The sequence below is a fragment of the Pundamilia nyererei genome, unplaced genomic scaffold, assembly GCF_000239375.1.
Source record: "Pundamilia nyererei isolate P.nyererei 1_Seehausen unplaced genomic scaffold, PunNye1.0 scaffold00264, whole genome shotgun sequence".
NCBI classification, from domain to species: domain Eukaryota; kingdom Metazoa; phylum Chordata; class Actinopteri; order Cichliformes; family Cichlidae; genus Pundamilia; species Pundamilia nyererei.
Window position 1 is genome coordinate 642,077 of NW_005187665.1, and position 16,402 is coordinate 658,478.

Genomic DNA, 16,402 nt, shown 5'->3' on the forward strand with positions numbered 1-16,402 from the left:
TGTGTGTGTGTGTGTGTGTGTGTGTGTGTGTGTGTGTGTGTGTGTGTGTGTGTGTGTTACCTGGTGGGTGTGGGCTCTAATGGTCGGTCGAGCTGAACGAAGCAGAGCGGTTCAGTGAGGACCTTGGCGGAGAGAGAGAACCTCTCGTATTCTGAAGGAGAGATCAGGTAAAACCCTGCAGAGAAGAACATTTTTTTTATATTAGTGAGTGAAACCATCCTTTTAGTCATACGCTGACCTTTCTGAACATACATAGCTTTCATTTTATGTTGCCTCCACATTTGATTTAATTTTTTCCTGCACTACTTCATGTGTGTGTATATCAGAGACAAAGAGGCAAATGTTATCGTGATGAAAATCTAAAAGCAAAAAATAATAATGAAAGAAATCCCACTCTGCTCTTTAGGTGTCTTGAAATAACTTCTTTCACTTTAAATTCAAGCATATTCTTCTCACCCTGTCCATTCCTGGTAAAGACACATGATGCAATGCCACTGATGTCTTCCTTACGGATGCAGTCATAACGCACCTGAGGACACATAAAACACAGTTAGGACTCACAAAAACACATTTGAAAGCACACGCTGCTGTCAAGCTCTTGATCAAACCCTGAGGCTGCACCTGTGGTCGGAGGGCAGGAATACTAAAGAGGTGCATGTCCCCGAGGTTGGTCAGACAGACGAGTGTGTGTTCGCTGTAATCCTCCTGAGCTGTGGAGCTGAAGACCACCATGGCAACCTTCCTCACCCGACAGCCTTCATGTGCAGTCAGCTTAAACTTAGTCTTAGCGCTGACTTTGGGAAGAGAGAACACCTGGAATTAAGCAGAGGAGGAAGAAAGGTACGATTTAAAACGATATACGAGTAACAGACCGCGTTTTAAGCCCAGATCCATTACAAACTTAAAAAAGTGACAATAAAAATGTAAATACAGACTTTGTGATGTTGTTTCCAGACGATACCTTGAGCTGCTCCTCCGAAGCGATCAGGACAGAGTGAGCGTTGGTCATATCAGGCGCGATGGCGAGGTCTTGAGAGGCTTCGTACGGGTCTGGTAAAGGTTTCCCCCGACCGTCCAGCACGCAGATCGACACCACAGGCGCTCTGTGCATCAGCTGAATCTCTTTACCCAGCACTGCCTCCACGCACACACTGCTCTCACTCGCACCGCCACGCTCACACACTCGCCCCGAACCCACACCGGGCACCTCCAGAGCGTAGGCGTAGACACTGCCCGAGTTGGTGCCTGCCCATAGCGTGGGGCCGTGGTGTGTACCTAAGTAAGACCGAGCGTGTTGTTAGCGCGGCAGAAACGATAAACGACAACCTTCCTTAGCTCAATCCTGACATTTTCTCCAACAAACAAATGCAGTTCAAACAGTTTAAGAAAAAGTGAATGAAGTAAAGACAGAGTGGAAATATGTTGAAAAGTAAGTAAACGCACCATCACGTAGAAATGTGTCTGCAAAGCAGACACACCGGACCACTCCAGAGAGCGAGTCATCTGCTGACCGCGGCTCTATCCGCCTCTGCACCGGAGCTACTTCCTCCTGCTCTGCTAGAGCAGCATTTGCCTCTTGAACCTATACACACATACAGTACATAGTATAAATAGTATAAACAGTGTTCTTTTTGGACGGTTTACTCTCAGACACACAGTCTCTCACCTTGCTGGTGGGCGTAGTGATGGTGCGTTTCTTTCCTGAAACCCTGCTTTTGCGGATGCGTCTGAAGCTCTGTCGTAGGGACTTCTTCAAGGACTTGACTCTTGACAGGGGACCCTCCATTGCTAAGGAGTCATTAGGGTGTAAGGTACACCTAGGAGAGCATAAAGAGCACCAGAATGAATGTAAAGACAGCGGGAAAATGGGTTAAGCAGGGACTAAGTAGATCTTCATTATGCCAAAAATACCCGATAACCAAAGAATATAAATCACATGACTGTGTGCGCCTAACCTTGCCAGCACAGCATTTCGTCTGTGGTAGTCAAAAAGGCCAAATCCATGACTCGTCCCAAAGGCGATCAGGTTCCACTCGGCATGCAGTGCCACTGCCGTCACAGAGGCCGGGGGCAAGCACTGCACCACCACCAGCGGCTGAAAGCCCGGGGGGAAAGGTGCGGGTTTAGAGCGCGGTTCCAGCCTGTCGTGGCCCTTCCAGGTGAAGCCCTCCCTGTCGTACAGCAGATCAACCACTGACACGTCGACCAAGTGGTCCGAACGCTCATCACTCAGACCCAGCACGATCACCTAGAAACAGTACAGAAACACCGTGGCTCATTTTGGGTTGTTTTTTTTTTCTCAAGCAATTCAGTTTTGTTTACATATCCCCAATTCACAATAATAAAAAGAAATAAACCAACAATCACACAAGGCCCTATAAGCAAACACTTGGAAAATGACTAAAATTAGATTTCAGTTTTTCTTAATGTTGGTTTTATTTTTTTTAATAACTTGTGACAGTGTGTTTTGATCTTCACCTGTCCGGCGGTTCCGGCCACCACCAGCTTGTTGCTGTACTTGCACAGACTTATCTTCTGGATGCCAAGCCTGGGGTCGTCACTGTAGGGGTCAAAACAGCCCACCTAAACACACACACATTGGATTTAATTCATTTGAATATAAAACCACTTTCTTGTAAGTTGTTAACATTAAACCATTTTGAATACTGTGCCTTTCTAGATGATCAAAGCAAAACTGAACTATGCAGTGAGTGACACTAAGCCACGCAAAGTTACACTGAAGATTACTTCCCACACACTTCAAGTTCATCATAAATATCCCCATGGAAAAGTGCTAGGTAGTGAGCTGCAAATCAGTTAATGAAATGTACCTATGTCAGAAATTATCTTATAAACTCTACCTGACTTCACAAGCAGACCTTTTTTGGAAACTTGTAAAAACTGCATCATCAGTGTAAAACATTTTGTCTTAATGGCCCAATTACAAATTTAGTTTAATGCCAAAATGCCCTCCTGATGGTTTCCTCCTCCTTTAAAGGCCTCTCTCCTCTTACTATGAACCAAATGCCAGGACAGTCCCTACTTTACCCTGACAGTCTCTGCAAATGCGCATTAATCTGTCCGTCACACACGCACACAGTAGGAATCCCTCTCACATTGGAGTTTTGTCTTAGCAAAACAAGGAGTAAGAGAAGCTTGTCACACACACACACAGCAGAAAGAGTGGGATGATGGGTCTGGTTTTCATTACAGAGGAGAAAAAAGGGAAAGGCTCTTCATCCCATATGAGGGCCACATTCCTGAACATGCAGCTCTGTTACCACAGGATACACGAGGAGATGTGTTTGTAAGGCAGTTAAAGAGCGAAGAGGAAGAAAAGAAGTGAGCAGAAGGAACTTGCCATTCTGTCTATCTGCATGTACAAATACTTCATCTATTTTCTACTGGTGTGATGCCTCTATTTTTTTTCTCCATTCATATCAAACCCCAGATATAATGTGCTCTTATCCTGATCACATGCCCAAGCACTGAGAAACATTTCTGACTGTAGAAACCGTTTCTTTAAAATCTCCCGTCTCCGTTTCCTGACTAATGAAGCCAAACAGCTCAGCTAGATTCCCCTTGACACAAAATTCTGCCTCCAGACTGTGAATCACTTCATTTGAATGTATTTCTGCACAGAAAACTGTCCATTAAACCAGAAACAGACTGCGGTTTACGCTGGAGTCGAGTTTTAATAAGAGGAACAATGGGGTGGGTCAGTCTCAAATCCAAACACATGAAAACAATCAGAAAATTAGGGCCACAGATGCAGCATTACAGGGCTGCATGTGTGCGAAAGACAGATTGCTTTTATTCCCTCAGCTTGTAAAACCAGACCCTGTGTCTGAACTCTGAGGAGAGACTTATATTTATGTCCATTTCACCTCCTTTCGTGAAAAGCCTCATTGCTTCTCACCTTCCTGAACGGAGGCCATTCTTCCTCCTCTTGCTGCATATCGGGGTCGTTGCTGGGGTCCTGCGGGTCATCGCTAGGGTCGCAGTCGGTGTGGAAGACGTTGGCTGTGCTGAGTTTGTACAGCGGAGTGAGGGCGACACCCGAAGCATCCCAGAATCGCACCGTGCCATCCTCATGGCTGTAATCACAACAGATTTAAAATAAATAACAATCACAGAAAATTCAACAACTGCTCCCTTTAACAGCCATCTATAACAGCTAGTGACCAGTTTAAACTATTAGTCTAGTATGTCCAGCTAGTCAGGTGCCATGTTCAAAGTGATGTTGGTGCATCAAGACAGCAATAAAAAGGCAATAAGATAGCAGATTCACCTGATTCCATCAGTTTATGACTGAATGGGATCACGTGATAATGTGGCGATTGACTGGGAAAAACTGGCATAGAAATGACTACATAAGTTGCCGTGTTCATACAGAGACAATCAAATCATGGGTCAGTCACACTGCAGTAAAAATTAGATGGCAACCTCTTTATCACTAGTGAAAAAAATAAAATAAAATAAAAAAATAAAAATCAGTGTCTGCTCAATGACTGAATTTGTTCCACTTTTACTGGCTGGATACGTAGTTGCTACTTTTCAGGTTGCCTGCTATGGCAGTTGAAGCACTCGTGGTCTGAAGTGAATCGATTGGAATCACTCTCAGACTGACTGGCAAAAGTTTGCAAATAATCACCATCTAATTTATAAATGCAGACAGACTGCCAACACATTGCAATCAGTCAGAGAAAATCCTCCACACGTAGTGATACAGTTGTTGCAGAATAACACAAGCACTCAGTAACTTGCTTTTATATATGAACATAACCAAAATACAACCAGCTGGCAACTGGCTGAGTCGAGTACCCTGCAGCAAAGCAGCGCAGCCCAGACGAGTTGCGCTCATTAATGCACAATCAAATTGATCGCAACATGTTGGCAATCCTTCCGTGCTTGTAAATTGGTCAGCATTTATTTGATTGCCTTCACCGAACTGTATGAGAGTGACTGCAGTCAGTCCCAGTCAGAGCATGATGGTTTGCAGACATGTTATTTCTCAACGACCTGTGCAACCACATTGCAATCCAAAAAAGTTACCCAGAGGTTGAGAGTGTTGCAAGCTCAACCTCTGCGTGACCAGCTGGTCACTATGCTAAACAAACTTGTAAGTAATAATTTCCTTTTTAATTCTGAATTTTAGGTCGCTATATAAAATGTTTAATAGATACACTAACCAATTTATCCACTACCCACTTCAACAGTTAGTTATACTCTTAGCTAGCTATTCAAACCTGTCACTTTCTGACCATCAAGTTTTTAAAATCATATAAGTGTTTATCTGCTGCAATCCATTGCTTTTAGTTAACTCATCTTTGGTGATGGAAACAAGTTCCTGTACTTTAAACAATGGAGAGAAACACAAAGGACAAAGAAAGAGAAAAACAAGGATAACATCAGTCAGTTTGTTGCTAACAAAACTAACAGCGGCATCAAAATTCTCCTCCTGCTTTCACGCTATTCTCAGTTTTCAAATTGTCTTTAAACCACTTCTATTACATAACTCTTTTTATTGCACTTTAGGCCAATGCAAGCTCTGCCAAGTGGCAACACCAACAGTTTCACGGGATTTCCCCTTCACCATTTTTTTGAATGCAGGATATCCTTTCTTCACGCTGCTTTTAGTGACCTAATCTTACTAGAAAGCATCAGATTTACGTTATGGGAAAAAACAAGAGACCTGAATTCACTTGCAGGGTAGACATGTGCAAAGAGTGTGTGTGTGTGTGTGCGTGTGTAAATACCCTGTCAATAGCAGTTCTTGTTGTTTAGGTGGAGGTGCCAGATTTTTCCCCCCACATATCGGCCAGCTCTGTACAAACAAACAATAAATAAATAATCATTCTGAACCAAGCTAGGACTCATCATTTTTCACATCAACATATTTTCTCATGAACTCGTCTTAAAAGTTAGAGCAGAAAAATGTACCACAGAGATTCACACTCTGATAAAGGATCTGCCAATCTGATTTGGCCTCACATAGACAAACAAAGAGCCATGATGAAGAGCGTAACAGCTGTGTGTCCGTGTGTGTTGCTAATCTCCCACTGATCGCACAACTGATCTAAGCCACAGAGCTTTTGAAAAGCCTTTAACTGTCTACACCTGCTCTTAAAGCTCACACACTACCAGTGGCTCATGGTTACATTCCTGATTGTTTCCTCTTCTCATTGCTGGGCTGAGAGCCTGCGACTTATTACTTCCATTTACATGCAAATAGCCTCCTCTGATCAATTTACAACTGTTCTTGCCTTTGAGATTTGAAACAAGCAATTTTAATATAAATCCAAGTAAAACGTCAGCTGATGGGTCAGACTTTGTCTAAGGTGTTTTCAGGTTAAGCCTCTTATGAGGATCTCGGATTTCCTGCAACTGAATATCCCGTACTGCCATGTATAAACCAATTTGCTAAATAATCCTGTCATTCACAGTGCCAATGAGCTTCTTACCCTGTGTGTGTGCTGCCGGCTTTGCTGTGCTTTGCCAGCGTTGACCAGCCTCTCCCAGAGTTTAGGAGGGACGCTGGAGATGTGGCAGGAGCAGGTGATGGCTGACGAGTGAAGAGGAGCAAGATAGGGAGTGGGCATAGAGGGCCATCCAGGGGTCTGGAGGTCAATTACAACCAGTTCTTCTTCTAGTAACACCACTACAGCAGATGGCTCATCAAACTCTATAAGAAGAAAAGATCACACAGGGGATAAAGGATTGATACTCGTGAAAATGTTACCTTTACATACACCATCTTTAACACAGGTCAGATTCTGACCTCTCTCTTGCTCCACACTGTGGACGGTGAAGAAATCAATCACTCGAGATGTGAAATCGAGGGTGACGTGATCTTTGTCCTGTTGGATCGTTAGACAGTGGCGGTCACCATAACTGGCTCTGGGCATCCCTCCACTGTATAAAAGCACTGGAGAACTACAGTGAGAAACACAGATTAGCTACTTTTCTACCTCACAATTTTTTTTCTATTTTCACTCTGCATCACTGCATTCTTTTACATTAACTTGCAAACAAAAAGTTAACTTCTCTCTTTATTATGTTTTAATACTATTTTTCTCACCACAGATAATAGTTACATGATGTGGTAAATTATACCTTTTAGATTTACAAAACTAGGAAAATAATCAGCAATTGCATAAATATAGGGATGCAAAAGAAAAGACCAATAAAAATAAAATGAAAATGAATCTGAGAAAACAGTCATAAGTGAAAATTCGCCAGCGCTGATTCCAAATGACCTGTTTGATAGAAGGACTCAAACACACTTTAACAGGAAGGTTGCAAAACGAGGTTTAACACTCACCCTGCTTGTGTTGTCCTCCAAAGGATTTTGCTGATGGCTTTACAGGGAAATGGACCTGTGATAGATAATTACAAAAGAAAGAAGAAAAAGAAGACTATTAAAAGCTACCAGAGATCCTTTTTAGTCCAAGAGAGGGCAAATGAAAGGGGCCGTCTGTTAGACAGCACTCAGGGTACTCCACGGGAATATTAAATAATTTACAGCCAACACAGACAGAAACCGTGTGCGCACTAGTAGTGGTCTGTTCTTAACATAGTATCAAATCTTAAGCAGCAAAACCATTACAGAATCCACCACAACTCGAGGAAGCTGTAACACTTTCCAGGAAGGGTTCTTCTGAGTTCATAACTGTAAGAGAAGTACGAGTTCAGCATTCACACCCAAAGTAATTTAGGTGCGAAGTTCTCTCAGGTTCTCTTTAAAGTGAAGTTTTAGTCCATTTTATTTCAATGCTTCTGTTACTACAGGGAAAAAAAGGGTAAGCATGAAAAGTCTCTATATGGTTTGTGGCTCTTCATCTATTCTCTACACGTCTGCAGCGTGGTAGAGAGAATTAACTAAGATGCAGAACAGAGTTTTATCACGTTAGAGCTCATTACTGAACAAAAGTTAAATGCTTTAGAAATGTTTATGATCGTGAAAGAAATGTAAAATGACAGGTAAAAAGATTCTGAAAACAATTTGCATGACTGGGAAAAATGCATCTAACACAGCCTGTGTGTGGAGCCACAGCGAGCTCTCAGCTGAAGCACTTATTCTCATCACTGTGGAGTCAACTGTCCGTCACTGGTTCCACTCTGTCCTCCAGACCTGAGAATGTTTCACTCCTACACTTGAAATGCAAAAGTGGTGGATTGTGTGACATGTGATGTATGCATTTCTCACCGTAGGGGATAGTGGAGGACACTGGCTGGTGATTGCAGGTGTTGCCACTGGTAACAGCCCAAACTGAATAGCCTCCATCGTTATGGGAACAGACAAATAAGTTTCCAGAGCGTTCCCATACCAGACTCTCCAGTTGCTGGGGGAAGGGTCATAGACACAAATACACACAGTCATCACTGCAGGTCATCTAGCTATAACATCACCCTGAAAACTGGGAGCAAGAACAATGAGCACCAACTGTAACAGGTACCTGTTTGCCCAGGAAGAGCTGCTCAGCGTGACGAATGCTCAGATCCCACAGGACCACCAGGCCTCGGCTGTAGCCAATCAGAATCTTCCCTGACTGTTGAGGGTGTTCCTGAAGAGCTTCCACCGGCCCCAGAGATTTCCCACATCTGTAGTCATCTGGCAGACTGGGAAAATGAAAACAAACATTATCCATTATCCCACATCTGTAGCTTCCCGCTCTACTGTGATCCACACGGCTGTAAATTACATTTATCTACACATCCTGACGAGTTCAGACATCTGTCTGATGAAACAATTATCCAATGACACGAGAGATACCAGAGGACAGAGTCACCTGGTTCCATGCGAGAGAAATTCTGTGTTTTGGTTACACTGTACAGACACAGTAAACAGCTGAGTTTGAAAAACAAAACAACAACAACTACATCCTCAAACTGGTTTAGTGTTTGTTATCATCTGAAATTATGGTGTGTGGAGGGAGAGGGTAAATAATGCAGTACACATACGGCGCAACAGAGTTTCGGAAACAGTGCAAGGAGATTATACAAAATGTTGAAGTCACTGCAGCAAATACACAAAGCTGTTCTTTGCACCGAAACACCCCAAAGCAAAAGTGCTAAAACATGTATAATCAGCACAGAGCAAAGACCCAAGTTGCTGAAGTTTGAGAACAAGACATTCCTCTGAGCCAGAGCAGGAATGTAGAGCAGGACACACCCTTGAGATGTCAGAGGATTCCCTCAGCGAAGGAAGAAGAAAGGAGACGAAACAGCCAAGACAGAGAGAGAAAATGAAGTGATAAAGAAAGAAAGTACTGCAGCTTTATGGACTTTAATGCAGATGAAACAAGGATCAATGAACAGCAGCGCCGGGTGAAGCGTACACACACACACACACACATATATAACTTCTGTCTGCTGTTGTAGGCTTCACTGAGGAAGATCCTCTCCGGAAGCACAGCGGCAGAAACATTCCCAACAAAGCATTCCATTGTCTCTGTCGCCCTGTTCATAAGTATTTTTAGGGAATCCAGCATCCTGCCATAGAGTCCTAGAGATGATCCTGTGTACGCTTGTGTGTGTGTGTGTGTGTGTTGAAACACTTCTCCAACCGGAATACTGTGTTTTGGCATTTGGTACAAAGCTTTACTGTCTAAAACCTCCCCTCCTTTGCGCACAAACACACTCTCACACACACACACACACACACACACGTGCACGCACGCACGCACGCACGCCTGCCTTATCAGCGCCCTCGTTAGGCTTCAGTTCTGCTTACTTCCCTCGACAAGCCTGGTTAATGAGGGGTTTGGCCAAGCAGTCACACAGTCACAGCAGAATGAAAAAGAAACAACAGTAGTACTGATACACAGCCAGTGTGGCAGCACAGCAAAGCTCAAGCACGAACCACAAAGTAGTCTGTGGTATGTAGGGAGGCAAAAAAAATCACGTTTGTTTTCTGTCAGATATCATACAACATTCTGCATTTCCTTTCTTCTATGATAACAATTGAATTCCTTTACGTGCGTGATGATCGGTGTTTGTGCTCCACTCTCACTGTGTTTTGTTCTAGTTCACTGCTGAGCTCTCACATCACTGCTTGCCACAGTGAGGCTCCACCATCATTAAGGGGGAGGGGGTAAAAACACCTTACAAATAACAGCCCTGAAGTAACATAGCCGTCTTTCAGGTGTCTATATATCTAGTTAACACTGCTTTGTTAGCAAGTTCCTTTGCAGCCTTTACAACTGATATCATGGTGCAACCCCCAGTCTGAAACAAGGCGTTTTTAGCTTTTCTTTAAGGCCACCCTTCCTCTAAACCTTTCTAATTCTAATGGTTGGCTGCTATTAGCATAGAGAAGGTTTTCATCAGCAGGTGGTTGGAGCTACTGTGCTCACGGCCACAGCCTGAGAGGACCAATATTAACGTTATTCCCCTCACTCTGATATCTTAGACAAAAGAGAAGAAAAAAAAACCCCACAAAAATGAGGCTCAACTTTGGCCATATTTAATACCACTGTAATAATATTATATTATATAAACCACTGTCATAATATGGCAGAAAATGAAGAATTAAAGCTGAAAACCCTCACACATAATTAAAGAAGGTTTTATAATCTGCACTGGTTTAAAACAAACAAACAAAAAATCCAATATGTGACATTACCTTTGTTCAAATCAACTCTACACACACAAACCTCCTATGTGAAAACAAAAGCGCTGAAGGGAAAAAACACACGTACATTTTTAATAAGCTTCACAGAACATGTCTGTTAAAAAACTGTGCAAGTGAGTTACCGGAACAAAGCCAAAATTAGGTAATAGGCTGCTTTGTTAGGTCAACTTTACTGTCATGACTGATTTGATCATTTTATTCTGCAAGTAAAAGCAGCCATATCTTCATTTTTAGTGCTCCTCACTCACACTACGGTGTGTAATTATTTTTGACTTGTCGTTTTTTGTTGTTTTTTTTAAAAGCTAAATAAATTAATATATAAAACATCTGACAGCATTTAATGGAGCCTGAACCCAGTGAACCTGACCTGCCTGCTGCTGCTAGGGTCAGTGGGGATATTTGTATCTGCATGTGTGTGAGCTGCTCAGCTGGAGCTGTGAGTGGAGGAAGCTGAAGTGTTTAATGTTTACAGGAACGCTCACTGTGATGGAGGACGGAGAAGAGTGGAGAACAAGGATGGTGAAGAAAAGTCAAAAGATTTAAGCATGTGAAGCTATTTACAAGGATAATTTGATATTCTCTAATAAATATCTGCAAAATAAAAAATATAACCCTTCCACATGTGTTGACAGTTAGACAATAAGGCTATGTATTCCATTCCAATATCAGCTTAGCTGCTGTATCCACCAGATCCTTTTGTTTAACAGTGTAAGTTAACGAAAAAGACACAGATTTATTGCTTGATCTGTACTTGGGTTGTCTCTTTGTTCATGTTTTTTTGTATTACGGTAATTCCTTTTGTGTAACAATCTCACCTGTGTGTGATCTGATCCTGGAGCAGTGTCTGGTTATCTTTCAGCGAGAGGCTGGGCACCTCTAGGAAGTAGACGCCTCCTCCCTCTGTTCCAACGCAGAGGAGGTCACATGACTTCAGCAAGAGGAGGACAGTCACCCGAGTGGCACTGAGAGAAAGGAAATTAGGAAAATTTATGATACTCAAAATTCTAACAGGCACAACCAACAACAAGTTGGGGTGTGAAAGAAGGCGAGACATGATTACAGACTTTCAAAAGATCCCAATTTTCATTCAGCTTTCTGTAAAGAGGACTCTTGTGTACCTGCAGCTCTCGATGCCAGGTCTGCCGGGCAGACTGTAGGTGTTCACTTCCTGTAGAGAAACCACGCCCTCTTTCTTAACCCCACCGACCTCTCTCAGGGGTCCGGCCACCAGCTCCCACAGGTGGATTGTGTTGTCATCCAACAGTGACAGCAGACGACCCTTGGGAGAAAAGAATTAATATATGATGTGTGCCATGACTCACTGCCGAAACCTTAACTTAATTTTTAATGTTTTGGAGGTTTTTTTGTTTTTTTTTTAACATTTTTAAACATTCAGGAGAAAATTGAGCTCACCTGTCCAGGCAGGAAGTGGATTTGTGTGACAGCAGTGGTGTCATTGTGCAGACCTGTGAACTCCACACCAGGCGCCCCATAGCTGCAGGTATCCCGTTAAAGAAATACACAACTTGGCATTCAGACATTTAGACTGGCATGAGCAGTGGGCTAAAGTTAAGATATCACAAAGCAGCATACTTATTGTCTAGAGCTACAGACACGGAGGGGAAAAAACAAAGATTGGAAGGAGGGAATCTCTGTTCTTCTGTATAATTTGTGTCCACTACCCCCTTTAAAGAGAAGATTCACTGCAAATCAATAAATGTTTGGAACAATGGTCCTTCATCCCTCCAGAGACGTGCACTGAGGCTGTTCTGGCTGCACACCTTACCAAGACACTTCATATACTACAAGTTTCCACCTTAATCCAAACTAAACTTTCTGCTTCCACCAGTCAGTAAAGTTGCAGTTTACCTCTTTGTCATTCCAGGCTTGGCTTTTTCCATGTATAATGTTTTCTTTTAGACCAGGAGTGTCAAACATATTGCCAGGGGGTCCCGGCTGCTCCCTGGTCTTTCAAAAATATGGTCATTTCAAACGGAGGAGGATAAAATTTGAACCTTTAACTGCAATTTCATCAGTGTTACAATCATCTTGCTGACAAAGACATAACCCATGGCGTGTCATTGCATAAAAGACAAATTGTCATCATTTTATTTTTCGTGTTCAAACTCATAGAAAATCAGAAAAGTACATTTTTTCAGTATCCTGAGATATCACATTATAGAGAAGATGCCTCTGGCCACAGCTGGTGCAGCAAGACATAATATAATTTCTGCAGGCAAAAAACTTGCATGAATTATTAGACACTGAGTGGTCTCAGCAGAGAGACGGGCAAAAGCACATTTTATTTTTTAAGTCAATGGCTAGTTATACACAAGAAGAACACTCCTAAAACAAAGCTTGAGAGGTTTAAAAACATAAACCTGGATATATCTGCCTCTCTGTCACATGCCCAAATTAACATTCCTGTTTAAAATATCATTCTTTTACTCCTTCCCATTTCCCTGCACATCAGTATAACACTGTGCACCAAGCGTGGCGCCAACTCTGCCAGGGCAAGCAATTAGACTCCCATCATGGTTTAAAAATATGCATGACTGGTACGGAACACCAGTGCTGTTAAAAGCAGATAACCAAACTGTGGATATTTTTAGTTTTTCAGAAAGGTCACGAGATAGAGGGGACCATAACATAGTCGTCTGTGTCCTCCTGTCTGTTTAGATGCATATGTTCTGTAACAAAATTCAGCGTCCTCAGATACTACAAGACAACGTGAATACACAAAACAATCACGGCACAAAAAAAAAAAAAAAGATGCACGTACACACCAGCAGGCAGAGGGGAGTACCTTAAAGTATCTCACTTTATTTAAAAAAACAAACAAACAAACAAACAAACAAAACTAGTGAGTAAGAGGACAGAGTGCTATAATTCTGAGCTGTAAACTAGACGCACACAGTTTAGGTGTAATAGAGGGGTGGAATTAGAACACTATAACAAAGCTCATAGCAATTATCAAAACCAGATGACGCAGATGCCTGAAACCACCACTGTGTACATATATGTACGTCTGAGCGTGTGTGTAATCAGCGGCAATCTCCGCAGTCACCCCTTTGTTAGCCCAGGAAATGAAGCCGAGCTGATAAAATAAAGATTACTCTCAAGATCTGTGACGACAACTGCACTAAATAGGACTAAATTGTGAGTTAGTGCGCATACACACACACACTCCTCACTAGAAGCTGCACACATATACACACACACGTGGTGCTTGGAAGCAATATCGACACACTTCAGCACACTGCTTACATAAGCCTGTAGGAATGTGGATTAAAAATGCAGAAAAATAAGAGGAAATCTGGGGAGTGCATGTTTGTATTCTACTGTGTGCACAGCGGGTTTTCTACAATCCTGTTTTATCTGAGGAAAAAGAAAAGATCAATATTATAATTACATTAATTTATACGGTTTTTTCCCCTCACTTCCTATTCCCAGGACTCCAAATCCCCATAGTCAGGAATTTGTTAAGAAAGTCACAGATATTTGATCATCATCATTCTCACTGCTTTACTGCTCTACTGTCAGACGAGGGGGTGCAAAAAACAAACAAAACAAAAACAAAAAAAAATCCTCCTACAGCTTTCATAACTGTAAGTTCCATCCTCTTGTTTATGGAAGCTGTCTTCTTCCATCAGGAAGAACTTAAATCCCTCTTTTTCATTCCCTCACGACGCCGATCCCCTGGAGACCAAGCTGGGTGTTATACTGGCATTCCTGAGTGCTGTCACTTCCTGTCCCTGTGTTTTATACACGGCAGTAACAAGTCTCAGACAGCTGGAGGTGGAGGTGTGAGGAGGGCTTTCATTTGTGGGTCATGAACTGCCAGTGCAGATTTTTTTTTTTTTTTTAAGCCAAAGCTGTGAGTCAATTTGTGCGTGGCACAACAGCATGTGTGCTAAAATATTAAAAGGACTGAATTGCTGCATTACAACATCTATGTTAAAAGCAGATTCAATGAGCAGAGTAGGCATCACAATCTAAAGAGGAGCAATAATGGCAAAAAGGTACAGAACCGCATTACCGCCAATGGGGAGAGGAAAAAAAAATAATAACTTGAAATTTAAAGTTAGCTCTCCCAATCAGGAAGGTCTATGAAGATATGTCATCTCCTTGTCATCTGGAAGCAGGTAACAAGGAGGTGGCTGACAGTATTCGCTGCCCAAAAGTTTGACATGAACACACTCATCCTGGTCTTTGTTCATGTTCACTGGTAGCTCTCTGATGCTTTTGAGTGTGCATGCTGCTCCATCTGCTTTCCTTTGTGAAGCTTCTGGATTGAATTTTGTGTTAGCTCTGTCAAACTTACTAAATTAAACTTCTGAGATACCCAAATTTTAAGTTATGGATGGCATTTTGTTCCCCTCCAGCAGCAGAAATAAGCTTCCACAGAAAGGTAAGAGTTAAATTACCGAGGGACAAATTAAAAGTGGTCTGTTGTAACTTAAAGGTAAAAGTGAAAAAGCCGACAGGAGAATAAGTGAACGGAGAAAAATCACAGCTGTGTGGGAAAGATGAGAGGGACTGAAAAACAGACAGACAGCAGCGGTTTGTGCATATATTCCAGCTATGTCATGGTGACCACAGCTCATTCATCACAAATCTCGCAGCTCCCACACATTTAGGTTGGCTACGCAAAAACGAGTGCAAAGAAAGCTGTCAGCACATTGAGGGGGAAAAAAAAAAAAAAAAAAAAAAAGACCACTAATATTTAGGACTCTGTCAGAGACTTGACTTTTGGCTGGTCTGTAGCAGCTCAGACAGAAACCAGCCCAACACCACATAACCAGGAATAAAAACGTTTATCAATCAGGAGCTGTTAGAAAAATTAATAAGTAAAAATGTGTACACACACACACACACACACACACACTTCCTGCTCCTGGTGTGTCAGCAGACAGCTGGTAGAGGGATTCCCAGGGATGATGTCACCCTGTTGCTTTGACCTCATTAAAAGTTTATGTGCATGTCTGAATTAAGCTCCGTCCCCCAAGAGGTCTGCTCATTGGCCAATAATACAAGCCCCCAAAAGCTGTGGGGTCATAATAAGTGAGTAAATGTGTCACCCTTCCTGCCTCTACAACTATGTGCCTGTGCTCACAGCTTTGTCATCTTCATTCCAGTAAACTCTGATTAATGACGAAACTTAAAATAAACATTAAGAAGTTATAGCATAAGAGTCTACAGGCATGGTGGCACCTCTGAGTACTAGCCAAAAGCTAACAGGCTCACAATTTCTGATGTCTAGCAGGTATAATGTTCACCATGATCATAGTCTTACTTTAGCCTGTTAACATGCAAATGTTTGTCAAGAAGCACAAACCACAAGTGTGACTAAGGCTGATGGGAATGTCGTTAGATTATTATTCAGAAGAGCTGGACCATTAAAATGTTGAGAAATCGCACTTAAAAAAACAAAACAAAACAAAAAAACAAAAACAAAGCACTGACGGTAAAAACAAAAACAAAAAAACAGGTGAGCTGAAAAGAAAATATTAAAAACCTACATATGTTATTGATTTCAATAAAAGTTTCTTTAAAATGTGTTTGAATTCAATTTCCCCATCAACTCTAGTCCTGATCCCTTCAGAAGCATCAGGTAATTTGATATCCAATACCTTCATTTCCAGCAAGACAAAAGATAAAGCAATGCCAACAGGAATAAAGTGATCAGTGGGGAACTGATTAAACATTTATAGGAATAATGTACACACACACACACACACACACACACACACACACACACACACA

At 42.1% G+C, this 16,402-nt stretch overlaps 1 protein-coding gene across 1 annotated transcript in view; it reads right to left on the reverse strand.

Annotated features, from left to right (window-relative positions):
* Positions 1-16,402, reverse strand: part of llgl1 (LLGL scribble cell polarity complex component 1) — a 33,512-nt gene that overhangs the window by 4,627 nt on the left and 12,483 nt on the right. Inside the window, exons 3-20 of the mRNA XM_013915176.1 lie at positions 12,050-12,131; positions 11,755-11,915; positions 11,452-11,598; positions 8,460-8,622; positions 8,210-8,345; positions 7,325-7,379; positions 6,782-6,936; positions 6,465-6,685; positions 5,760-5,827; positions 3,920-4,097; positions 2,479-2,583; positions 1,956-2,248; positions 1,667-1,817; positions 1,444-1,582; positions 962-1,275; positions 622-813; positions 457-529; positions 61-175 (exon numbers count right to left, since the gene is read on the reverse strand). Coding sequence (XP_013770630.1) covers positions 61-175; positions 457-529; positions 622-813; positions 962-1,275; positions 1,444-1,582; positions 1,667-1,817; positions 1,956-2,248; positions 2,479-2,583; positions 3,920-4,097; positions 5,760-5,827; positions 6,465-6,685; positions 6,782-6,936; positions 7,325-7,379; positions 8,210-8,345; positions 8,460-8,622; positions 11,452-11,598; positions 11,755-11,915; positions 12,050-12,131 — 2,748 coding nt within the window. The remainder of the gene's footprint in view (positions 1-60; positions 176-456; positions 530-621; positions 814-961; positions 1,276-1,443; positions 1,583-1,666; positions 1,818-1,955; positions 2,249-2,478; positions 2,584-3,919; positions 4,098-5,759; positions 5,828-6,464; positions 6,686-6,781; positions 6,937-7,324; positions 7,380-8,209; positions 8,346-8,459; positions 8,623-11,451; positions 11,599-11,754; positions 11,916-12,049; positions 12,132-16,402) is intronic.